This window comes from Abramis brama, assembly GCF_963993115.1.
Source record: "Abramis brama genome assembly, chromosome: 16".
NCBI lineage: Eukaryota > Metazoa > Chordata > Actinopteri > Cypriniformes > Leuciscidae > Abramis > Abramis brama.
The window spans coordinates 31,734,337-31,761,696 of NC_139978.1; the positions used below are offsets into that span (position 1 = coordinate 31,734,337).

The 27,360-nt window shown below is 37.0% G+C and overlaps 1 protein-coding gene across 1 annotated transcript in view; it reads left to right on the forward strand.

The window, feature by feature from the left end:
- plxna3 (plexin A3) overlaps positions 1-27,360 on the forward strand; it is a 158,384-nt gene that overhangs the window by 102,789 nt on the left and 28,235 nt on the right. The window contains exons 10-11 of the mRNA XM_084138594.1: positions 13,699-13,899; positions 25,624-25,720. Of these exons, the coding sequence (XP_083994720.1) occupies positions 13,699-13,899; positions 25,624-25,720 (298 nt within the window). The remainder of the gene's footprint in view (positions 1-13,698; positions 13,900-25,623; positions 25,721-27,360) is intronic.

Sequence of the window (27,360 nt, forward strand, 5' to 3'; positions counted from 1 at the left end):
CACTCCACCCAGTTTAGGGAACATTTATGGAACTGATGCTGTAGTTATGACGTCGTCATTGTTGTGATGCCACAGCCATGAGTGAAGGTGAGAGTTTGGGCCAGATGAGCCTCAGAAGCAACGTATTAGAGATAAGACATTCGTTATTTTCATGTTTTGGCTAATAACTGAAAAAAATGGGCAAATTTACAAATCAAACTAAAAAATAAAAATATATAACAGATATACCATGTCCCATCAACATTTTCACTGGCTCCACCGCAAAAATTAGTCCGGTTTATTTTAGCTGCACATTTTAAATGCATCAAAATATATATTTGTATACAATAATATGATATAATGTAATATAATTCTGTTAAATACAAACTACAAATAATGTATTAGGTTTTTATAGCTGGAAATTATCCATCTATAATGCAACTCCATGTAGGAGATAGATGGATAGATACAATGGATGGATGGATGGATGGATGGATGGAAAGATACATAGATAGATGGAAAGATAGATAGATGGAAAGATAGATGGATGGAAATATAGATGGATGATCATATAACACCAATTTTATCATCACTACATTGGTTACCTATAAAGTTCCGTATTAATTACAAGGTATTGCTACTGACTTATAAAGCCCTAAACGGCTTAGCTCCAGTCTATTTAACGGATCTTCTATCGGCCTATAATCCATCGTGCTCTTTAAGATCAATAAATTCGAGGCTTTTGGTCATACCTAGGATATCCAGATCCACCAAAGGAGGGAGAGCATTTTCACATTTAGCTCCAAAACTCTGGAATAGTCTTCCTGATACTGTTCGTTGCTCAGACTCGCTCTCCCAGTTTAAAACTAGATTAAAGACGCATCTCTTCAGCCAGGCATTCATATAATACTTTTAATCTTACAGTTAAATCCGACCTCTAGTTCATAAAAACGCCAGAGGAGAACTGGCCCCCGACTGAGCCTGGGTTCTCCCAAGGTTTTTTTTTCTCCATTAGGTCACCTGATGGAGTTTTTCGGTTCCTTGCCACTGTTGCCTTTGGCTTGCTCAGTTGGGGATATTTGTGGATATTTAATTTAATTAATCAATCAACAATACTATTGATCAGCATTACCAAACGTGGACGTTTCCACTAGAAACAAGCATTGATGTATTATTTTAATTTAATACTGTGAAGCTGCTTTGATACAATCTGTATTGTGAAAAGCGCTATATAAATAAACTTGACTTGACTTGAAATGGATGGATGGAAGATAAAAATAAGATGCTTTGAAAGTGTAGAATGCGACTCCAATGAAGTGCTTAATCTGTTTGGTCAGATGTGACAAATCAGGTTAGAAGCTTCTATAAGCGTCTCCAGACATATTAATATTTCATTTGGTCAGTGCCACTTTTTTTTATGCCGTCATTACAGCCGTAGAAGCTGCCAGGCAACTAAGTGTTTTCATACCTGTGATTCTGACATTACAGTTTTTCAATTAGAGAAATTATTAACTATACGCACGGCTCAGAGAAACAAGGCTAATTGGATCTGTAATCAGGCCGTGTGGATAATGAGGCTTAATGATAGCCAGATGAAAGATTGAAAATGATTTGATATTTGATTTGGACTTTATACAAGCACGACGGGACAGACACCCGTACGATTAACACCTGCCTGATTTCAGAAAGAGACGCACATGCACACAGGGGAGGAGCTAACAAGAAAAGAGGAAAATCCTCCCGTCTTCAGTTGCAGAAGGGGGTGTCGTGCGCCCCTCGGCTTTTGGCGCATTTTAATTTTACACTTAACTGAACATCAAAGAGATGCCTTATCAGTGTTTATCAGAGGCAGCCAGCAGCGCTGAGATATGCCCATCTCTCTCTGTCTCTCTCTCGGTTTGTCTGTCTTCCCCTCCAGCACTATGCCTGACAATCTTCTTATCACCCCCCTCGCTCTCGCTCTCGTTCAAGAAAAGAGTTAGTCAGTGAAAAGTGGTGAGTCATCCAGTGTTGATACTGGAGGGGAGAGTGCCAGTGACAGCAGTTCAGAGAGCGTCCCGTCCCGCCAGGAGAGATGCCAGCGCTGGTCACTCTCATGTTCACACGCTCCATCAGAAACGTTTACTTCATTGTGTGCGCAAACACACAAACCCTAGTGAGCTGCCTTTGGTATTAATATATGTGTATTTTATTATATTTTTGTTTTATATGTATTATAAAAGTTGTAGAATATATATTTTATTTATTATTCAAATATCTATATATATTACTATTTTATTTAAAGCAACTTACATTGCATTCAAAAAAATTTATCACTTCATACATTCCCTGGGATTTAAACCCATGACCTTTGAGTTAATCATTTTATTTACCATTTATTTACCATTTTATCCAACGTTTTTAAAATAGAGAAAACAAAGGTTGTGGGTTGAAATGAATAAATGCTTATTAATTAATTTATTAATTTATTTATATGTATTCATTTATTAATTCAGTGGGTCCCGGATTGACCTGGTACTCAATACTAACATTCCTGCAGACATGTTAGTATCGTCACATTTTAAAAATGTCAGTACTGACTTGGTTCTGATTATTTTGACAACCCTAATACAGTACGTTAGCGCATTGTATACCCTGTTTAATTAAATTTAACTCGTTTTTTTTTTTTTTTTTTTTCGGGTGTATTTTTTGTTGTTGCAGTGCATTCTGGGATTGCCCTCTCTGCAAAGGCTATATTACCCCTTTTCCACCGACACGGTTCCAGTGCGGGTTGCCGTTCTTGAACCGCTCCGCACATTTCCACTGCAGAAAAGAGCGTTCCGGGCCGGAAAGATCGGTTCAACTCCGGCCCCAGAACGCAAACCAAACGGAGGATATGTGATGATTTTGGCCACAAGGTGTCTTAGAAGGCAACATAATTATAGTAAGCAGCTCACGAGATTTTAGAACAGAGCAACTTTTGAATCATTGAATTCCTATTGTCATTTTAGAATATTCAGGCCGATTTTGGACCGGATGCAAACGATAAACAAGCTCACTGTCATTTAGTTAGCCGGGGGAGAAATCCGTATTGGCGTGGGCCGAGAGCATATGTGGGCTCTTTCAGTGATTACCACACTGGCTTATTTTTACGTTCACAATGCTCAGGCGTTCTTTTGCTCTGATCAGTGTGTGAGTCAGTGATCCAGGCCCTCAAGCACACGGTGTGTGTGTGTGTGTGAGAGAGAGAGAGAGTGTCTCAGTGAAGTGGATCTTCTCCCAGTGTAAGCTCTGCCCCGATGCCTTGGCCCAGGCTTTGAGAGGTGCTTCAAAAACCCTGACATAAAAACACTCTTCACACTGTAAACAGGGCGAGTGTGACGGGGTCTCTCCAGCTCCCAGCAGCACTCATACGCCCTGGGCCTAATCCACTGAACAGCAGCCGGCTTCTCTCGCTCTCTCTCCACTGCGGTGTTTTACAAGAAGAGTATTGCTACATCTGTTTGAGGGTCCTCCAAAGTCATATTGATTAGGACTCTTTCAATCTGAGCTCGGGCCCAAATTAAATGAAAAACTCTGGGATTTTGTGCACTAAATATAGAAAGCACAAGAATCAGGGTTCACTTCATTGTGATTATGGGGCCTTAAAGTATATATAAGTGTATATTCAAAAGTTTGTGGTCATTAAGGTTTTTTATTATTTGAAAAAAATTACTACTTTTATTCAGCAAGGATGCATTAAATAGACAGTGAAAGTGACTGTAAAGACATGTAAAAAAATATATTTCTGTTCAAAATAAATGCTGTTCTTTTTAATTTTCTGAACATCAAAGGATCCTGAAAAAAGTATCATATTTTCTTTGAAAAATGTTAAGCTGCACAACTGTTTTTAGCATTGATAATAATAAGAAATGTTTGAGCAGCAAATCAGCCTGAAGGATCATGTGAGACTGATGTCTGGAGAAATTCAGCTTTGAATAAATTACATTTTTAAATGTATTAAAATAGAAATTGTAATAATATTTCAGTTTGTACTGTATTTTTGATCAAATAAATGCAGTCTTGGTGAGCAGAAGAGACTTCAGATGCTGAGCAAAGTCAAGTTTTCCTGAGGAAGTTACTATAGCAACAGTATGCTGCTCGAAATTGTGTCTTGTTTAAAATACATTTAAGATAATTCATTAACTGTGCTAAAGGTCCCACAAGACTTGTTTCCTCAACGATTTGCCTCAAAGTATTGACAAAAACTAGATCCTTTTGAAAGTCACTAAATAATTTGCACATTAGTTGCAAAGCAGTAGTGTGTATAAAAGATGAAAATAAATAGAGAAATAGTGGTTAAACGAGTGGGTAGGAATGATGATCATTTACATATCAGAGTGCAGATTTTAGCAGCTTTAAATGTTGAAGCATTGTAGAGCAGGTCAGGGGACAGATAATTACTACATGGAGAACAACAATAGACTAAATCAGTGCAGAGATTACAGTGTGACAAATATAAACAGAGATGTGTAAACATTCCTGCAGATGTTGTGCTGTAGTCAAGAATAAGTCTGAATTCAGTAGTCTGACTGTATTACACATTATACTACAGGGCTGTTGAATGCTTGAATCTGATTAGTTGATGGACTTTCTACGGTGTGCTATTATTTTCAAGGAAATGCACGGCTAAAGTAGTTCCAGGTCTTGACCGCATTACATGTCCATATCACTTCGCCAAATGATTTGTTATTTCAAAGGTGCTTACAGTCTACAACACAATAAAACCAAAACCCAATGACACTGACCAAGCAAATAAATATATTAAACAATAGATTAAAACCAACCAATTATTTCCATGTTTTTTGCCACAAAATTGCGTTTTGACGATTTTATCAGTAAAATAGTTTAGCAACTTAAAAGCTACATGACATTTCTCACTAGCGAGGTAATAACGGCGCTGTTCTTGAAACAGATAAACTTAGTTTCACTTACAGTAGAGACACTGCTGAGAGATGCACAGGTAACCCACACACACTTAATCTCTCTCTCTCTCTCTCTCTAAAAACTGCATTACTCTGCTATCAGTGGCTCAAGCCTCCGTTACTAGCTCTAAAATGACGTTTTGGAATTCGCAACGGAGGCGTTGGATGAGATGCGTGAGAAATTAGTCCTACACAAAAGAGGGTTTAAAGGGAAAAAAACGGACAACTTGAAAAACAATGTCTTGAGGTGTGGCAACCGTAGTATAAGTGGAATAATTGATTCTGGGCCATTGAATTATTAGAAAATAATGCACACCCCCACCATGTTAAAACATGTAAAACGGGTCTGGTGGTTCTGGTTTTAGTTAAATTAGATACAAACTACTGCTTAAAATATTTTCATGAAGCGAAATGGTTTAGAGTGAAATAAAATAGTTGTCTTTAAAATGTTTCATGTCTAACACAACCAAGAAAATAACTAAAAATAACTTCAAGTTAAAATGGTAGAAGAAAAAAACCTAACTGCAGTCTGTGATTGCCATTCTTACCGCCGACATGTTTAAATTCGTCGTCTTTTCATTTACACACATTCTTTGACCTTCACTTTGCCAATTAAACCGACTGTAAGTGTGTCCTTTCTGGATTGGACCGGTTTTGAATGCAAATCTGTGTTCTAATAAGGGTCTCATTCTTCTCATCTGTATTGAAATGCGTTTGATTATATCAGTATATCACGCGTAGATGTCCTCCTACACAACGGCGCGTGTCTGGTTTTCAGTGTTGATGAGGCTTCAGCGTGTTTGTTATGCGTATGGTAGGTGACCTCTGGGAATGGATGGACCGCGGACCCCTAATTACGGCCCGCACTCACGCCCCTCATTCCTCAGCATCTGAAATAAAGCATTTTTAAGTCTCCCTTTTATTGTGTGGTCTCTAAGATGGAAATGTTTTTGATTTTGGGGATCGAGCAAGAGTAAAACTGTCTGTTTTAAGGGAGAGATTTCGAGTTAAATATAATGTTCCTCTGAGGATTTTGGATGCTAGTTTTGGAGTATAATACTTTACGAATAGTGTTCGTTAGTGGGTTATAGTAGTGGGTATATAGTAGTATAATAGTGGGTTCATTAATGTTGGTAATATTATATGCTAGTTTAGGATAATGTATATTCACAATGTTAGAAATGTCATAAAACATACTTGTTCATATATTCATTCATGCTTGAATGTGAATTACTGATCTGTAAAGCGGTATGACATAAAGAGAGTTATTAGGCTATAGACGTTATTCAGTGTTGCTGTGTCATGATCTGAGAGTGACGTTGATTGACAGCGTGGCTGCTGTGCCGTAATATCGCTCTCCCTCCGTAACATTTATCATTACAGGAAGCTTAATTAGCTTATGTATGTATTTAACCTTAAAGAGCAGCACTGCAGGGACAGGATTCAACAAGAGTAATGGCCACGAAGATCTCGCACACGTTTTCAAACTGGCCTTATTCCCAACGGGACCCCGGCGTCTCCCCCCTTTTCCTCTCACATAACGTTTTATTTTTTCCTCTTTCTCACTTTGATGCTCTGCCTCTCCATTTTTTTCTCTCTTCGTTTGAGCTCTCCAAGTGTCACTTCTCCTTCTGTCCCTTCTCAATCTGTTTTCTTGTTCCCACAATGCATTCTTTCACTCTCTCACACTCCCAAATCTCTCCTCCTCCTCCTCTTCTCCAGCCTCGTCTCGTCTCGGTGGGGCGACTCTTTCATTAAGGAGCTGCGGGCTGAGGTAATTAATTGTGGGATGAGTGACAGAGACTCCATAAGCTCAGCAGGAAAGGCTCTGTGTGCTGTGGTCCTTCAAGCCGGACACTGTAGCCGCACAGGAAGTGACACGGCGGGCGTCTGTCACCAGCCAGCCATTACATAGCGCCAGTCTCGATGCGTCGCTGAAGCACAGCAAACAGGCCTGACGCAGACACTTTCACACAGAGTGCCCTCGTCCTCGCTTCTCATGCCAACCGCTGGCGATAACGATAAGCTATCTTGTTTTTACATTAGCAAACACTTTACTGCTAAAACAGAGATGCACCTCGATCTTCTGATAAGAGACTTTTAGAGCCGAAGTGGGACCGGCAATCTTTTGCTTTCATATTTTAGGGAGTCTGTGCCAAACGATCATCTTTCAGCTTCTACGATAGCAAGTGCTCCATTTATACTTTAAATGGAGGTTTATTCTTTGTGTATCTTATGGATGGTGTTCAATCGATACGAAGATTTTGGCTTGAGTATCATAGCAGTCTTTGGTATCTCGATATCAAGGCTAAATCAATATCCTGGGCCGCAAGTAAACAGCCTCAGGCGACAGATGAAATGAAACCTGGGCCGTCAAAAGATTCAAGAATTTGCAATCTCATAATGTTTTGAATTCTATAGATTTATGTATATATTTAGTTTAAATATATACAGTTAGTGTGTGTGATCATTTACAATATCCCACAACCAATATTATATAACAATATTTTGTTAAATCCCTTCTGGAATCTATATATATATATATATATATATATATATATATGATAGAGGTTTTATGAGTTTATTTGTATAAATTCAGAATTAGAGTTTTAAATTCACTAAGTGTATGCTAAACATGTTTTAACAAATCTCATGTGTCAATGCACTGATGATTATATAGACAATTATATAAAATGCCTCTTTTACAAAGAACATCACTTCAATATCTGAATTAATCTTCATTTTTATATTTTGGGGGGCATTTTAATATTAGATAGAGATAGATTATGTAAATACTGTTAATAAACAGATTCATTATACTGTTTATTTTTTTACATATTAAGCAGTTTTTGTTTTAAAATATTTGTATTTGAATTTTCTTTTTGAAAATATATTCATTTCTACGAACATGATATTTCTAAGAACAGTGTTTTAAACTTGTATTTTTTTTTTAAGATTTTTTTTTTCTTTTTCATGATTTTGGGCATCCTTATTTGTCCTTGAACGAAATACCATGGCATTGTTTGATTTACATATTTATGTACCAGAGAACTGATTACCATATTCATATATCATGGTACTTTCTGATTATCATATTTATGTAGTATATTGTTTGATTGCCGTTTCTCCAAATCACATTTTTGAATGTGTCTTTCATCGCTGCTGTAGAGTAGATGATTAGTTCAGCCTCTGCAGTGAACTGACACTTCCATATGGACTATAATTTGTAGTTATTTGTATGTCTTTTCAAACACTTTCAGAATATTATCCAGCTCCAATCAACCAATCAGAGCTTTAGAAACTTCAACACACGCGCTGCGCCTCAGATTATACAGGCCATTAAAAAAAATCAGCCTTAGCCGAAGAATAAGGTCAAAAAATATCATGTAACGTTTAATTGGAACAGCTCCCAAGTGATCCGGAGACTGAATTTATTTTTCTCGGCACTGAGGGAAGGGAGCATATTTCATGGATTATGGCTTATGAAGACTGAAAATGGGATTAACAGGGTAGAAGGAATGGAAAAACGGAGTGAGTGACTGAGCAACTGACTGCTCGGGAAATTATATATGTAAGCAACAATTCGTTTTTTTCCTCTCGCAGACCTGCAGTGAAAGATTGGATTCCTTGTTCATTTGTGTGTGTGTGTGTGTGTGTGTGTGAAAGAGAGAGAGAGAGCGTGCTTTTTCTGAATGTGTGGCATGAATTTCTCTCCCTCGTCCGCTCCGGCTTTTTATGTTTCAACGGAGAAAAGTGCTTAGCTGTGTGATAAGCGGGATATGCACAATAAGGTTAATGGAGAGACTGTCAACAGGCAGTAAGCTGCCAGGCCTCTCCTAATGGGGTGCTAATCAGTGCGAGGGAAAAGCCCTACTGGGGAAAACAAGCAGCTGCTCGGATGAAGGGATACAGTTACTGTAGATGCATAAAAACACGGGCGGTGGCATTATGATGTCACACAGAAAGGCACTGAACCTTACTTGAAAGCCGAATGGGGCAATTCGTTGTTTAAATCACTGTAAACGGAAACATAAAGAGATTTTATTTGACGATTTTTGTTTTTTGTAGTGCATGGATACAGCCTCCTGTTTGTTAAAGCGGTACAGTGTTTACCCCATTTAAAGGTTTTATGTTTACCCCATTTTAAAGGTTTTATGTTTTATTCGTTTGCTGACCTTTAAGCTGCAAATTCATAAAGCAAAAATACTTTTGACCAATAAGAGTTCTCTTAGCTCAATACAACACTGCAACAAAAAAAAAAAAAAGTGTGCAATAAAAATTTCTAAAAAAATCATGTAAGATGAGAAGACTTTATGACTAATTGTTTGTTTTTTATGCACAAACATCACACATTTATGTTTGTACTTAAAAAATTTGCTTACAACATTTAAAAAAAATGTGTGCAATTTTTTTCCAAGTAAATTTATCTTTAAGGATCTTTAGATAATTTTTGGAAAAAAAATGTTTGCAGTAAAATAATCAAACCTCAAGCTCCATTGTTTGCAGTGTTGTGGGAAAGTAGATAGTATGTTTTAACATTTTGAATATTACTTTTATCGTTTAGTTTTTAATTATATAATTTAGGGCAGACTAGTCAACTTTAATACTCTGCCATGAGGCTTTAAGCTTGACCTAGACTAGTCGCTGATCATGGCCTATAGAGGGCGCAATAGGATAAGAAATCTATGAAGTCCACTTTTACGCTCTGTTTCCAACAGTTAAAATGGCAAATAAATGCATAATCTGAGAGCGCTCCACAAGATATGTTTGATTTTAGCATCTGGATGCTCAAAATTTATCGCTGAATGCATGTTTTAAACCGCTTATTGTACATGTAAGTTAATCGCCGTTCTAAACTAATACATGCTCTATTGTAACACACACACATTGCGTGCACACAGAAGCATTCAGTACGCAGAAATGTTGTCAACACTGTGATTGATCAATAAAATAGCTTAAAAACTGAAAAGTTCTAGCATATATTTCTTAGTAACTAAAGAGTTAGTAAACTTAATAGAGAGATGCTGCCAGGTGCAATTCACACGCAATTCTATAAGCTCTCATTACTAATGTATTCATATAAATCTAATCTTTTCTGTACTAGTTTATTTATATCTGATTTAGAACGAGCAGAAATCTGTGAGAAATATCACCCAAAGTAGCAAAAATAACGACCCAAAGACAAAAGAACTGTTATGTAGGAGTGCTGTGTCATATGCCATAGCTGTGCACAAGAAAATCTGCGTTCGAGTCTCAGCTCGAGGTTCAGGCTTATTTGTACAAAAATTGACGTCATCAGCGACTAGTCGACGTCGACTTGACTTAAGTCACAAATGTCGAAAATCTGAAGTCATTCAACCCCTAATTTGATATCCGTTTAAGGTCTGTAATAATTTTACATGTTTACAGCCTAGTGTCACTGGGTTTTAGCCACAACATTATGCAAAGACGCGGATGTTCTTCAAGTAATGAAATGTATTAATCATAATAAACAATTTCTCTGTGCGTAATATAGTTCATTAGCCTAAGCGTACGCTGTTTACAGGCCACCATGGCAACATGGAACATTAATATAGAATTCAATTGATGTGGCTTCACGTCAGAACTACACATTATATATGCAGTGTTCCCGGCGTGATGAGTTATGTACTGGTAAACGCTGACATTACCTCCCCGCTCTTTAGTTAACAAGCTCTTCAGCTCATCTCTAACCTTTAAGCCACGTTCAGCAAACACTCCATCCCTGGCTTGTTTAATTCATAATTATGTAGTGATTGGAGCTTGTTAATGAGAACAAGCAAACTGACATTAAGAGGGAAGGGGCAGAAAATGTCTTCAGGGTGCAGTTGCCTTCAATTTGAGAAGAATATACACAGGCAATGGATGTGGTTTGTTAAGAGAAATAATGGGGGAGGTTTCTAATTGACATTAGTCAGCAGAAAAAAAACTGGCCAAACCATTATGATTTTTAAAGTTATTTTGTAAAACGATGGATGGATGGATGATTTAGATAAGTTGAGAGAACTAATGATAGATAGATGGACGGATGGACGGACAGATAGATAGATAGATAGATTGATTATTTGTTGTTTTTCTCTATTAATTGCATTTGAAACATGCTTTGGTTTCATATTATAGCGTGAGTTTATTAGTTATGGTTGGAGGAATTATCAAGAGAGCTTTAAAAACATATTTAGCAAATGGTGTTTTTGGATCAAACTAATGATGTCATGTGCTAAAACTTTTGAGTGCACACACATTATGGAGCAGCTGCGCCCCGATTCTAAACGGCAAAAACTTGATGAAAAGCCCATTATAGTCCATTAGCAGAATCACCTGTGCTAAATATCTATGACTGCAATCTGTTAGCGCTCCTCCATGAGCTGTAATTTGTCCCCCTCATTTTCATCACCTCGAATCAGCCTCTTGTGGGATTCTTCAGAACTTTTAAAGAGACTGCCGTGAAATCCACTCTGGTGAGCAGCAGGCCAGGAGTTGATTTCATTTGTGAAATGGTGATTTGTTCTATCTATCTATCTATCTATCTATCTATCTATCTATCTATCTATCTATCTATCTGTCTATCTGTCTATCTGTCTGTCTGTCTGTCTGTCGTTTGTGCCAATTGTCAATTATGTGAATTTATTTGAATTTCAATTTAACCCTGAAGCCATCCTTAGTGTATATGACATTCTTCTTTCAGACAAATACAATCAGAGTTATATTAAAAAATATCTTGTCTCCTCCAAGCTTTATATTGGGAGTGAATGCCTGGAGAAAATTTGAAGCCCAAAAAAGTGCATCCATCCATGATAAAAGTCATCCATATGGCTCCAGGGGGTTAATAAAGGCCTTCTGAAGTGAAGCCATGCGTTTGTAAATATTTAAAACTTTATAAACTATAAATGTTGGAGGATTTCTACTGTATATAATAGAAGAGGACTTCAGTTTGTTGCACATCCCTATTTGTTTAAACCTTACGAAACTCCTACGTCATGCGTCACGGGTTACTTTTGTGGCGCAAGTCGACTTGCGTAGTATGTGTACGGTCGTCTTGCGTAAGCTAATTATTTTAGATTATAAAGTTATAAATATGGGTATTTTTCATACAAAAACCCATGGCTTCGCTTCAGAAGGCCTTTATTAACCCCCCAGAGCCGTGTGGAGTATTTTTTATCATGGATAGATGCACTTTTATGGGCTTCAAATTTTCTCCAGCCATTCACTGCCATTATAAAGCTTGGAAGAGCCAGGACATTTTTTAATATAACTCCGATTGTATTCGTCTGAAAGAAGAATGTCATATACACCTAGGATGGCTTGAGGGTGAGTAAATCGTGGGGGAATTTTCATTTTTGGGTGAACTTTCCCTTTAAAATTCAAATTTAAATTCTGCATCATGTTTGCCACCTCAATTCAAATTATCTTTCAATTCAAGTTATAATTTATTATAGATTAGACAGACTGCTTTTTACATGCTAAATATCAGGGAAGTAGACATACTGCGAAGTGGGGACTGTCTGCATAAGATTTTATGTGGTTCTGAGCCACGTATCACACATATAACATTTTCGCAGAGAATCACGACAGCTGAAACCATTTTCAGTGACTGAGCTGTGTGTTTTCTCATTAAACACACCCAACCCGAGTTTCGTATCATCAGAGTCGCTTTCTAATGCCCGTGGACTGTGTATTTGTTTACGGGCCAGTCGTCTGGAGTAATTTATCATTAGCTCAGCGTTGTCATCTTCCGCAGAACTACAGGTGATTCATCGTGCTCATTTTGCAGTATGAAGGCACGCTATCCTTCTCTCCCTGCAGTCGCCACCTGTGCGCCCCTCGTGCCTCCACAGGGAGTAAATCCTTCTTTACAAACACCTAATATGAAAATGAGATTTATTGTCACACTGATATGCAAACCTGTGCAGATTGATGGAGGTCCGGGGTAAAGAGTTGCATCATTGTTAAGCGTGCTGCTTTTTGGCGCGGGCAGACGATGCGCTGGCCGGCTAGCCGCTCTGATTTATGGCTGCTCTGCCTGCAAATTGCTTTTACTGCCACCCTGATTATTGTTCGGTGTTAAATAGATTACAGATCGTCCCGAATATCCTAGGATGCACAACTGGGGTGGAGAAGAGCTGTTTTGCAACCAACACCTCTGTGCACTCGTCAATAAGTGATGATCATCAATCAATTAATGTGGCTTGTGTAAACAGAAACCTTGTTTCCCCTCTTCAGATTGTGCTGTTGTTTCTGAGCTGCTAATATATCTCAGGATGTGTAGTTTTCCATCAGTGCGATCAGAAGTCACGTCAATATAAAATAGTTTCTTTGATAAATGCTCCAATCGGTTACGGGTAGAGTAGACCGTAATGACTCTTCTAGCACGACTTGACACGCAGGACTAAGGAAGATATTCATTTACCGCTTCATCAGTGTGATCTGCCGAGAGAACCGTGCTTCGTAAAACTGGAGATGGATGCAACTGCTGTGTAATAGGGTTTTTAGCCTCAGATTGCTGGATTTTAAGTTCTTCCCGCCCTAATGGCCTCAATTTCCTTTCCTAGCATCTCTGGTGTGTTTGTGCGCGACTGAATGCTACATTTGTAGGCAAAGTTTCAGTCGACTAGACGTTATTTATTGTTCTTAAGCTCGATAAACTGGAATCAGTGTCAGTGAAAGTCGAATGGGTTGTGATATTTATGAGTCAGGATTATTTGTGCTTTGTTCTGAGCCTGAATTATAACGTATTGTCTTTTTTCGTTGTCATTTTCAGGGCTGCCCACAAATTCTGCCCAGCACCGACATCCTGGTACCGGCGGGGATCGTTCGGCCAATCACGTTGCGAGCTCGAAACTTGCCCCAGCCTCAGTCTGGACAAAAGAACTATGAGTGCGTCTTTAACATCCAGGGCAAAGTCCAGCGCATTCCCGCGGTCCGTTTCAACAGCTCCTGCATCCAGTGCCAGAACACTTCGGTAAGACAACGACTCTTTCACATGTGAACTGCACTTCAGTTTAGCGACACATGATGAATAGTGGCTATTAATGCAGGAAAAATAATTTTCATAGCAATGGCTAAATCTGAGGGTTCAAGTTGATTATTTTTTAGCAACAGCAGAATTTCTTAAAGGAATAGTTCACATAAAAATAAAAATTGTCATTACTTATTCACCTTGATGTTAAGCATTATAAATATCAATGTGATGTCATGATATGGATATTATTTTTTATTATTATTCGGATTTTATATTTGGATATTAGAGTCTCGAGAGCCAATGACTGTTAATATCCAGGTTTCCATCCACATACACACCAGTTCAAATATATTATGGTCTTTTTTCTTTTTTAAAGAATGTAATACTTTTATTCAGCAAGGATGCATTAAATTGATTAAAAGTGACAGTAAAGATATTTTCATTGTTACAAATGATTTTTATTTAAAATAAATGCTTACTATTGATCAAAGAATCCTGAGAAAAAAAGAATCATGGCTTATAAAACACAATCCGTCCACTAGTCCCTTGCTACTAGTGACAGCCATCGTATATACACATCTCTAAGACAAGAGTTAAAAACAACTTCAGTAAATACAACAAAAAGGATGGATAACAACCAAAACATACATTTGCACAAATATTTCCATAAATGATCTAAAATGAGCGTGCCCCTACAGGTTTTCGCTTTCTTTAAGGACACGCCGACTCAGCTAAAACAGGAACTATATACCAGCAAACGCCACGTGAATATTATAAAATGCATAAGAAAAGTAAGAACACAATAAAAACAGTGATGGAAAACAACTTCAAGAGCTCTCCATCACAAAGTGCTTTCAGCATTAATAATGATAAGAAATGTTTTTTGAGCAGCAAATCAGCATATTAGAATGATTTCTGAAGGATCATGTGACTGAAGGCTTGAGTAATGATGCTGAAAATTCAGCTTTGCATTACAGGAATAAATCACATTTTAAAATGTATTCGAATAGAAAACAGATCTTTTAAATTGTAATAATATTTCATAATATTGCTGTATTTATGGTCAAATAAAAGCCTTCAGCCTTCAGGTTAGCTTAAGAGACTTCTACTTATCATCCCCAAACTTTTGAACACTAGTGTATTTTATGTGAATTTTGCATAAATTCAGGATGGTAACTTCAAAATGTAAATGCAATATCCAAAAATGTGCTTTAAAAAAATCATTAGCAGATTTTTCCTTTTTGCAAGCCAGAACTAAACTATTTTGTTCTCTTGAACACGTGGGATAGAAATGTTTTTTTTAAATATATTAATTACTTGCATAAATTAAATTCACAACTTGAATGTGCAGAATAGCTAGTTAATCCCAACCTACACCATATTTGTTTATCAATAAACATAGAATTAAATTTGCATCTGTTTATCACTCAAAGCTTCAGAAAACTTGCAGTCATATGGACTTATTTTAATGGTGCTTGATAGTATGTTTTGGAGCTTAGAATTCCTATGAACAGCCGCTGAATGAAGATTGTTTGCTTTCTGTGGTAAACAGAATTATTAACATCGATGGGTTTGGAATGACATGAGTGTGAGAAATAATGACAGAATTGTTATTTTTGAGTGAACTATTCCTTTCAATGTATCCTAAATGGCAACAATGTAATTTATTAATCAGCATATTTTTCCAAGCGTAGCCTCACCCCAGATGGCATTTGAATAATTGTCATATGAACAGATGCATTGTTTTCTCTCATTATATTTTGCTTTGTGACATTATTTCCATTAAAAAAATTAGCATGAGCTTCAAATCGTCCCTTGTAGGGCAAAGAGGTGGTGATGAATTTGTCTGAAGTGTGCTGAGAAAGCCAAGGTGACTTCTCACTGAATCACTGATCATAAAAAATACGACTCTTTATCCGGGTAAATCGGCAAAGGCATCAATTTATAACGCTGGAACTGTTGTTTTCTCAATCCCAGTGAAAAATGGAGCATGTCAAGATGTTGACATTGAGAATGTCTGTCTCTCTCTCTCTCTCTCTCTCTCGGTCCTCCCTTTCGCTCTCATATGCAGGCGGTACAGGCCGTCTGTGACCCATCTGGTTGTCACAGTAACCTCAGGGATTCTTGTAAGATAATTAGCTAGGCGCTGGACGTGCCTCATAATTTGGCACGACAGTGTGACACGTTGAAAAGGAATGCGGTGAACCCGATTTGCCATGCTGGAGGTGGAGCGCGTGCCCTTTGACCTCTGTACCCTGACGGGGTCAAAGGTCAATCCACTAGCCCCAACTCTGCGACAAGACAATTGATGTCCCGTTGCAATTTAATAATGAGGATCACGTCTGTAGCGCGCGCCCGGTACTGGATTGATTGTGGTTCTCTCCAGGAATGACACGAGCTCGGTTGGAAGGTCTCCTCGCAGGACCCCGGTGCAACTGTTGTCCTTCCATCTGTTTGGACTCATCTCCTCCTGTTCATCAGTCTCCCTGACTGTGACCCGCGCTGCTGTCTCCGACAGCGCTATGCATTTAAATTGGAATTGAAGCGTAGCGACTTGTGCAGTCTAAACAGACTATATGGAGGCCAACAGGTTTTTTATTTACTTATTGCAGATGAATATTGACATGGGGATTTCTGTGCAGATCTTTTATTTATAAAGTCTTGCGAAACCAACAAATTCACAGAATAACATCTGTGTCATAACTAGATGCGATGTGATAATTTGCCTGTACACACTGACTGCAAAACTGTTGCACACGTGACTCAAATAGATTCCTAAATGATTTTTATTTTATTTTATTTTTTTACATGAAAAACGTTTTGTACTGGAAGAGCATTTATGGTGCATGGTAGGACATTATATACAGTGTTTGTACAAGTTCTTTAAAGTACTAAATTAAAGTACTGGAATAATCTTTTTTCCTTTATCATTTGCTTAGTTTCCTGCTGCAAACAAGTACTGTTACTGTTCCTATTTACTCACCAGTGCTAATTTTTACTCTTATTTAGCCAGTGTTTATTTTGAGCCAAGTACATTTTTACCTCTTTGTATTTGCTGTACAAGCAAATACAAACAAGTTTATAGTTCAGATGTTTTATTTTATTTTATTAATTATTTATTTAAAATTTAATTTTATTGTATTTGTTTTTCTTATTAAACATTTAAAATGAAGAACTTATATTTATTTTGTTGCTTTATTTTTATTTTTTAGAAATTTGAAATTAAGAAATAAAGAATTTGTTTGATGAATTTACCTGTATGAGTTGAGTTAATGGTTCAGACGTTTTATTTGATTTCACTTTTTAATTTTACTTAATAATTTTTTATTTAAAATGTAAATAATAATAATTATTATTATTATTATTATTATTATTATTTTAAAATTAAGCAATAAAGAATGTTTGAAAAATTCTAAAATTAGTGCTTAATGTCCATAAAAGTCCTGTAATTTAATTTGGAAGCATCTGTATGAACTAGAACTAGAACAATGTTATTGCAATGCATGCCGTAAAAATTATTACTCTTAGTTATCTCTTTTAGTTTTAGTTATCTCTAAAAACATTACATTACATGTTATGCTACGCAATACGTTCGTTTTGTGCTACTTTTTTTCTCACTGTCAACTTAATGTGGCTGTTCTGGTATTGTTTTGTTAGTATAATATTTGTGATGCGTACTTGTGTTGCGTTATGAATGGCATAACTAAAAGCATTTGCGTTCACTTGCATTGTGTGTTTTTCCGGACTGCAGTGTTTCTAGATGAGTTCTGTCTCTACCTCACTGTGATGAGAAACAAAATCCTCACATTCTCACTGTTTCTCCTCATCGGCTCCCTTCCCCCCCTTGCGTTTCTTATCTCTCAGTCTCTTTGTCTCTCACCTCATTGTGCTATCTGTGTTGGTCTGGGCATGCACAGATTAATTGATAGTGTGATTACCAGTGACACAGTAACGAAAAAGCACATCATCTCTCTCATGACATGCATCTTCCCTGAATAGCAATCGAACATCAGCGAAGACCTGATACAAATTACACTGGCTCCCAGGAGAGTGTCATCGTCCGCCCGCCACTCCCTACCTCAGCACGTGTCCTCTCTCTCATGCTTTCACACGAGACAGCGAAAATCAATCAATATGGCAGTCAAGGCGAATGGCACAGCTTAGTCTTCTGGGAGCCAGCGGCAGGTGACTTTGAGACCGTGGGGTCCATGCTAATGAAATTGTGAGTGCCTTCAGATAGGAGACGCTGAATCAATCAGTTTCATCTTCTGTTTACACATCACCTGAGAACGTGCATCAAACAGTCAGCTGGGTTTTTTTTCGTACTCTACTCAAGAAAGGTATTCATATAGCTCTATTCGTTACTGAAAGGTGAAGTAAATAGAAAAAGGATGAGGTTTTAGAGGTCATTCCGTCTGTTATGTTCTCTTACTCGTACAGTTTAACTTCAATTCAACCTCATATTTGTCCTCAATCATGTTTTCTCTGCTATATCATTTTTTTTTAAATAGTATTTCAGGTGTTTCATTCCTTTTTTGTTTTTACTTACAAATATCATAGGTGTGAATTTATATTTTCTTCTATTCTTCTTCTATTTCTATTTTTATATTTACTTATATTTTCAACTACAATTTACTTTTTCATATATATATATACAGGTGCTGGTCATAAAATTAGAATATCATTAAAAAGTTGATTTATTTCAAGAATTCAACTTAACAGGTGAAACTTGTATATTATATAGACTCATTACATGCAAAGTGAGATATTTCAAGCCTTTATTTGTTATAATTTTGATGATTATGGCTTACAGTTTATGAAACCCACGAAATCAAAATCCCAGAAAATTAGAATATTACATGAAATCACACAGTAATTACACAGTGATACCATGGTCATTGAACCAGGTTTTGGTTCTTTTGGCAGTGTGGGCAGGTGCAAATCCTGCTGGAAAATGAAGGAAGCATGAAGTGCTCTGAAAATGTCCTGGTAGACGGCTGCGTTGACTCTGGATTTAATAAAGCACAGTGGACCAAAGTCCTCTTTTCTGATGAGAGCAAATTTTGCATCTCATTTGGAAACCAAGGTCCCAGAGTCTGGAGGAAGAATGGAGAGGCACACAATCCAAGATGCTTGAAGTCCAGTGTGAAGTTTCCACAGTCTGTGTTGGTTTGGGGAGCCATGTCATCGGCTGGTGTTGGTCCACTGTGCTGTCCACTCAACACAGCCGTCTACCAGGACATTTCCAGAGCACTTCATGCTTCCTTCAGCAGACAAGCTTTATGGAGATGCTTCCTTCAATTTCCAGCAGGATTTGCACCTGCCCACACTGCCAAAATAACCAAAACCTGGTTCAATGACCATGGTATCACTGTGTAATTACTGTGTGATTTCATGTAATATTCTAATTTTCTGGGATTTTGATTTCGTGGGTTTCATAAGCTGTAAGCCATAATCATCAAACTTATAACAAATAAAGGCTTGAAATATCTCACTTTGCATGTAATGAGTCTATATAATATATTAGTTTCACCTGTTAAGTTGAATTCTTGAAATAAATCAACTTTTTGATGATATTCTAATTTTATGACCAGCACCTGTATGTGTATATATATATATATATATATATATATATATATATATATATATATATATATATATATATATATTTAGCTTCCACACCTGTGATAATCATAGCAGTTTTTTTATTGATGTTGAAAAGACCTCACAGTGTTGAAGACAAAGGCTACTGGTGTTGTATTACAGCTAGTTAATCTGCTCTTATCTTGATGTAAGTGGTCTCCCTTAGGGCACATCTCGCACTGGAATTGGAGAGGTCATTATTTTTGACAAAAATCAAGTTAACTGGTCCTGCATTCTCCCTAATTTCTCGGCTGTTTCCCGTTCCTGCCTCACCCTAGAATTCAGACAGCTGCTTTTTCAGTATCTCACAATGCTGCTATTGTGTAGCTTCCACATCACATACATTACAATGGATTTTACTGTACTCAGCAAGTCAAGTAGTGAGAAAGCTAATGGTTGTAATAATGAACAAAATGCTAATTGTACTAGCTAATAAATGAATCAATGATTGTGTAGTCATGGTGTGTATGGGATAGTAAGAAAAGTTCAGGGCTGGTGACCGAAAGGTCCAATTCATGAGCTAGTCTACCAGTGTGATTGTGTTCAAACATTTAACGTTGAATAATAGTGTACTGAAAGTTGATTGGACAAAGCTAACTGACTACTTAGTACTCACTAGTAATAATGATATCAACTAAACAGCCAAATCATCTGAAAGCAAAGCAAAGATGGTATTCCAATAAGGTGTGCCTCAGGGGGATGGTACTGGTCCAATTGTATTTCAAAAGATCTCATTATCAGTTATGAAAGGAACAACATGTACTCCCAGGAAAAATGTTCTGGAACTACCTTTTCAGTTGTGTAAAATGTTATAGCATGTCTCTAATATATGACTATATTATACCACTTCTCTGTACCGTGGCACTCAAGAATCAGAAATGCACAGCTATAGCTTGAACATCTGCTCGTACAGTACATCAAATGTCAAACAAAAGATAAATATGCTAGTCCCCGTCAGAACATAATAACCACCTGCTTTATGTGTGCTTTTTAATTTTAGTCATGAAAAAAAAGTCTGTACTTGGTGTGCTTTTTGCTTGGCTGAAGCTAAATCCAAAGAAATTCAAGTTTTTTTCCAAGAAGGGAGAGGTGTGCAAAATACTCCAAATGAGTTCATGAGCGTAAGTGTTGCTAAGCGCCGCTGACCCCTTAGCGACAGGCACCGGCCGTGTTACCGGGGAAACGTACCGCCAGAGGCCTTTTTTACACAATGCCCAAGTTCTGAACCAGACTCTTGATGGAGAGGGCCCTTACAAAGAACCCCATTATCCTCGATGCAGGGTAGCGGAAGCTTTTTGAATAAAAACACTTACATGTTATTTTTGTCAGGCATTTTGAACCACCTCACCCTCATTATTCTATTATTCTCATCAAGTGCTCAATCAGCCATTAGCCGTTTTATACCGTACTACCAGAGAGAAATGTGTTTTAACGATCACCTGGGTTGTATGCGAGCAGTTTTCGCCTGGCCAAAAAAAGTTTCTTGGGTCATTTCAGTTACTTGTTTCGGTGCAATCATGGGTGTCCTCTGCTTCTTCCAACCAGTCTCTGTAAACTCTAAATGCTATTAGGTTGCCGTGTGGAGGCAGGTGGGCACTATTAAAATAAATTTATCAACTAATGCGGTGATCAATCTACTGTATATGTCCCAGCTGTAATGTATCACATTAACTGCGCCCTGAGCTGATCGTGTATTAAGAGGCTCAGCTGCGCTAGAACCTCCAAATGAAGAAATCCCTCCAAGAGTGACACACCAGAAAACCAGGCTTTGGTTTGCCTTAGGTCAGCGCATCCGCCTCATTTATGGTGACACGCATTGCTTGCACATCCATGTGGCCACCTTTCCTTATCCTCATGGCTTTAGGAGAACCACTTTTGCCATTATTTGTTTCCAGTGGCTCACGACCAAACCAAATCACATCATAGTTGGACTGACAGAGGCTGTATCTTTTATCATATCCCAGAATTCCCCTCTCCCAACCTAGGAATTAGTCCATGACGCAACATTCGGTGAAGTGAATTATATGCTGTTATTACTGGACTGTCGTTAGTAATGGGATAGCTATGATTCAGTAATTAGGTTACCGTAAAGTAATGCCTCGCACACAGCGGGCTCATTTTGCTCGTACCATTGATGCCGTTGTGTCTTTTTTCGCTGAGTCTGGCCCAATTTGTAACTTAATTAAATGTACAGGTCCTCCATCATTAAGTTATATTGATTTTCATTCTGTCACTTGAACACGACGCCATTGACAGGTCAACTGGAGCCGAGTGTATCCAGAGAGATGAGGTATATGAAAACATCTTTTAACAATAAAATCCTATTAAAGACTAAATACTTTGTTCCACCCGAGTTCCACTTGAATTAATTGCAATCACTTAATTTCAAGGGAAGGCTGCATTTTCGAGAAGCAGCATTTTTTCCCCCCCTGAGTCAATATCTCCAGTTATTCATCATAGCTGCTGCCATAAACGGTAGCACTGTATTAACTTAGCTCCAATAAGTGGATTATTGAGCACACCAATTTTTAAAAGTGGTCTCTTAAAAAACCCACGTGCCGCTAGCAGATATTATAGCCTTTGATTAAACATGCAAACGGGATTGAAATGTACCCCAAGGATGTGAACAAAGCTAAATCAAAAAGGTGGAAACGGCCTTTATTCCTGTGATAGCACCCGTCCTGGGTTGTGTTTTGCACATTCAGGGCTGCTGATAAATTGAGGACGGTTTTGGAGGTAATATTACCTTGCTGTCGTTTGCCAGTCATTTCCAGTGAGGCCTTTGACAGAACCAGGCCAGGCTGTCTACACATAACACACTGCGATACAGTGGGAAGACAAGCCGGAGGAAAATCAATTCACTTCTGGCAGAGATAAGCGGTATTGTATGGGCAAACACAAAGGCTTCCACCCATTTACACACAGAGGCTAATCTCCTCAAAGCTCAAATCTTTCACCAGAGGAGAGGCAATAGGCAAAAAGTATAATAGTGTATTTTTATATATATATATATATATATATATATATATATATATATATATATATATATATATATATATAGGAATACTTTTCTATGAATATATAAACATATGCATATATATAGAATAGATTTATATTATATGTTTAAAATATTATATATAAATATTGCAAAATAAAATAAAAATAAATAAATATATATATATATATGAAGAGTTCAGATGCAAAAGCCTTTAAGTGCCATCTGAAATTTTCTTCTGGAATGATCATTTTTATCAAGCTCATATATTTAAGTTAAGTAATTTCACTTAAATGGCAATGAAAATTACCTATTAATTGCCATTTAAGTGAAATTACTGAACTTAAATATACGAGCTTGATAAAAATGATCATTCTAGAAGAAAATTTCAGATGGCACTTAGAGGTTTTTGCATCTGAACTCTTCATATATATATATATATATATATATATATATATATATATATATATATATATATATATATATATATATATATATATACACAAACACACACACACACTTTATATATTATTAACATCATATATTATTATTTAGATTATAATTATAGAAATACTCTTTTGTTTTAATAGATGCTTTTATTTTCAAAAAACACAATTAAAAAGAGTCTCATTAGGATTAGGCCTCCTTCATGCATTGTTCATTAAACCATTATTGTGTAAATAGTCATTCGGATTTACACATCCGTTCTGCTTTTGTTTCATGAAAAAGTCCTGTTGGACAAATTAGCTAGCAACAAATACATTTTTATTTGTAATTTTACTGACATGTTCTATGAAAAGACACAGTTTGATATCTCTACCATTCATTTGCTTGTGATTTTTGCACCTTTTATAAAATGCTATTAGTAAATCAGGCCTTTTTCCTTATAGCTTGACTGCATAATAGCTCAACAAATTTCAAGATAGGTTAATGATGTGGAAGTCATGACCTCTGCGACCTGTATGCCAGTATGCTGGTCGCTTGTAATTGACCCCAATTAAGATGCCCGGGACCCCAGCAGCTGTGTCTCATAGAGATATATGACTGCTGGGTGCCTGGCGTCAACAGGTTGAGTGAGGTTTAGTTCAGCTTTTCACCACCTTTTCCACTGCAGAGCTCGCTTGAGTTCCTCTCAGATATTTTCCCCCAGAACAGCTGCAGAAAGATTCGGGCTTTACCGCACACACCACTGAGGGCCATTTTCCACTCCTCGGGGCCTCTCAGACTGCTGGGGAACGATGTGGCACTGCTTGTTTTCTCTGTTGTGATTTATCTGGGCTGTGCGGCTGAATGAACGCTGATGTAACAGCTGACGTTTCAATCGGGCTTAATGACTGGCCGAGGCATGAGGTTTCATCGAGGCAGGGTGTTCTTTTGCTTTTTTCCAAAATAGATTTTGGTTTGGCCATAAATGGAAATAAATTCAGTGCAGTTTTCACTGCTTGGGGGGGAATTCAGTAAGAATGAAAAGCGTCGTTTATTTGCACGTCGGCTATGCTATTTTAGTGCTCGGTTTGCAAAATAATCATAAAAATTGGGTAAGAGTGTCCACAATTGAACAACATAAATCCATATCTTGCATATTAAGTGAATAAGATATTCACTTATTATACAGATATATATTATACACTTAGTATACAGATATTCACTTAATATGCATATTATTAAGTGAATAAGATGAATACCTCATCTGTAATTGCATATTAAGTGAAGAACTAACTGGTTTTGCACTGAAATCTACCACATGATAAACTGTTTAGTGTATTCATCCTTAATAAACTAATTTGGATGCATTAATGAAACACATTTCAGCGTAAATCCTTCATAAAACCCTTGGCTCAGTTTGCATGTGTTGATTTTTGCACTGAAATATACCATGTGCTGAACTGATATAGTGAATTAGGCCTTTAGTTTTCTTTAGCCTTTCAAATAGCATGATCGCACATTTATCAGGGAAAGCGAAGGTAAAAGTGCCATTGTGGTGGTTTGTAATGCTGAATCTGGAGCTTCGCTCTGGGAAGTTTACTCGTGTTCTCTTGGACTCCCCATCCTATCTCGAAGGCTCTTAAGCAAGCAGCCGCCGATCGATGAGCCTGATCAGCGATATTCTCTCAGGGTTGCGTTGGATAAGTGCTCTCAGTGTTGCTAATTAAATCCCGGACAGTAAAAACCATCGTCACCTGCTTTCTGCGCCACATGACAAGCTGCAGCCGCGTGCCGGAGATCCGCCATATCACAACTTAATGAGCATTTTTTCTGGTAACTTGATTTTTACAAGCCCTGCAAATATTTATGCTGTCCCCACCACAAATAGAAAAAGTTACATATACAACATATATTTGTTTGTGGGTGTTCATCATTTAATCTCTCTCTCTCTCTCTATCTTAAATATACAAGCTTGATCAAAATGATCATTCTAGAAGAAAATTGATATGTGTGTGTGTGTACATTATTATTTATTTAAACTATCAGAGTGTGTGTGTGTGTATGTATGTATGTATATATATATATATGTGTGTGTGTATATACAGTATATTTGTATATATATGTATATATATGTGTATATATTGTGTACACACACACTTATATTTATATGTATTTATTCTGTTCTCTCTTATTTTTTTGTATGGCCTCATCAACAATGAATGAAAGAAGTGCTTGTGAAGAGAGTGAAACGATTGCGTTGTCATCATCTGCAGTCATGCTGTTCGTCAATGTGATGTTCAGAAGATGTCAGTCGTGATTGGACGTGTTTTTCCAAGAGTGCTGTGAAGTGTGTAGCAAATTCTAGATCTGGATTTAAGCTAATTTCCATTGGGTCAGGGAAGATGTTATCAGGATTGATTCTGAGCAGGGCCGGTGGAGAAAGTGACCCGATAACATCACTCTCATCTGTAATCGTCTCTTGAGAACGTCAAGTAATGTCAGCGGTGATTTGGGCATATTTTTTCCAGTAGTTCTGTGAAGTTTGCAAATGATTGTTTTTCTTACGTCAAGAAAGATGTTATCAGTGGCGGTTGATGCAGAGGGTGGAGTATAAACCTTTTTCTCATATAGATGTTGTTTCTGTTGCTTTCCTCTCGCAGTACTGGTATGAAGGGAATGAGATGGGAGACCTGCCTGTGGATTTCTCCATCGTGTGGGATGGTGACTTTCCCATCGACAAGCCGTCATCCATGCGAGGTAAGAAATCACACACTTCACCTTAAGCCCCCTAGTGGCATTTCTAAAGCTAAAGAGAAGTAGTATTGAAGCTATCCTCTCTACATTCATATTTTATTGGCATTCCCAGTGTCCTCTTGATGTGTGAGGGTGTGTTACCTTTTTTGTGTAAGTGGAACTTAATGCATCTTTTATTTTATTTTATCTGGATTTCACAGTCTGTTCAAACACACTTAGTCTGTCAGGTATTCTTTCAGTCGCCGCGGCATATTTTATTAATAACGGGGCTTCGGCCTTATATAACTGCACATTACTGCAGAGGATGGTATAGAATCCACGTCTGTCAGCTTTTAACCTGTCCACACCTCTGTCACTTTGCATTTACTTGTAGCACTTTGAGAAATGCAAATCGAAAGACCTCCAGGAGTCGATATATCTCTTGAGGAGAACTTCATCAGGTTTGCTATTACAGAGCGTTTCTGTGCTTTCAAAGGAATAGAGCCGAGAAAGGAACAGAAAGTCACAGCTCATCCGTGTATCTGCAGATATACAATCTCTCTGGTAAATTATTGGTGTTGTGAGTTTATAAATCTGTAATCATATTTTCAGTGGTCTGTCTGGCAATTCAGCCTCTACATCCACCTTCCCAGAGCCGCCTTTAAAGATTCCTCATTTTGCCCAAAATCCAAGGCAGCTTCACATATATATTTATATTCTAGAAAATCCCAGAATGCCTTGTAACGAGCTTTTTGAAGATTTTTGTCCAAGATGGCAGACAAAGTCTAGAAAAATATATGTAATATATATATATAATATAATGTAAAAATATAATAAATATAATATAATTGATGTATAATATAATTAGGGCTGTCTATTTAACACATTAATTTAATGAATTAGTTGTGTAAAAAAAAAAAATGCATTTAATGCATTTGCTCTGTAAATATATCTAAATACCAATTCAGATGCAGCTTCTGAAAAAAAAAACATGGCCGTTTTAGCCTAAAAGTTTGTGTAATAAATTCTATGTTAAATCAAATAAAATATTTCTTTCTAAAAAGACTTTTTATAATGTCTACTTTAAATCATCTTTTGGGGGTAATTTCTTGGCCATGTAATTAATTGGTTACAATTTTTAATCTCTTGACAGCCCTAAATAATATAATATAATATAAAATAATAATGTCCACACAGCTGTCAGTTTATATAATGTATATTTAATATTTTGATTTTATATTTAACATTTTACATATTATATTATACATGAACATTTCAAAATATGTCATGTATGTCAAAATATATTAAAATAAATATAATAATAGTATAAAATACTACAACTATGCTGCCGTATAAGCTTTTTTTAAAGTTATTTGTGTTTATTTATTTATTATTGATTGGTCACATTTTTAATACAAGTATATTTTATTTACTAGTTAAAAGCATTTAATCAACAATGCTCTATTTTTGTGTTTATTAAAGTATTCTTGCTAGCTTAGCAACATGCTAACGTCAGGCTCTGTGTGTTTAGTGGCTCTTTTTTGTTTTGTAAATATGAGTGACCATTAACCAAGTTGCTACCTGTGAACAGCACTTCATATCACTAACGTATGAGATTCCACGATGCTGCCAGTGTAGATAGTAACCACGAGTGAGCTCACTAG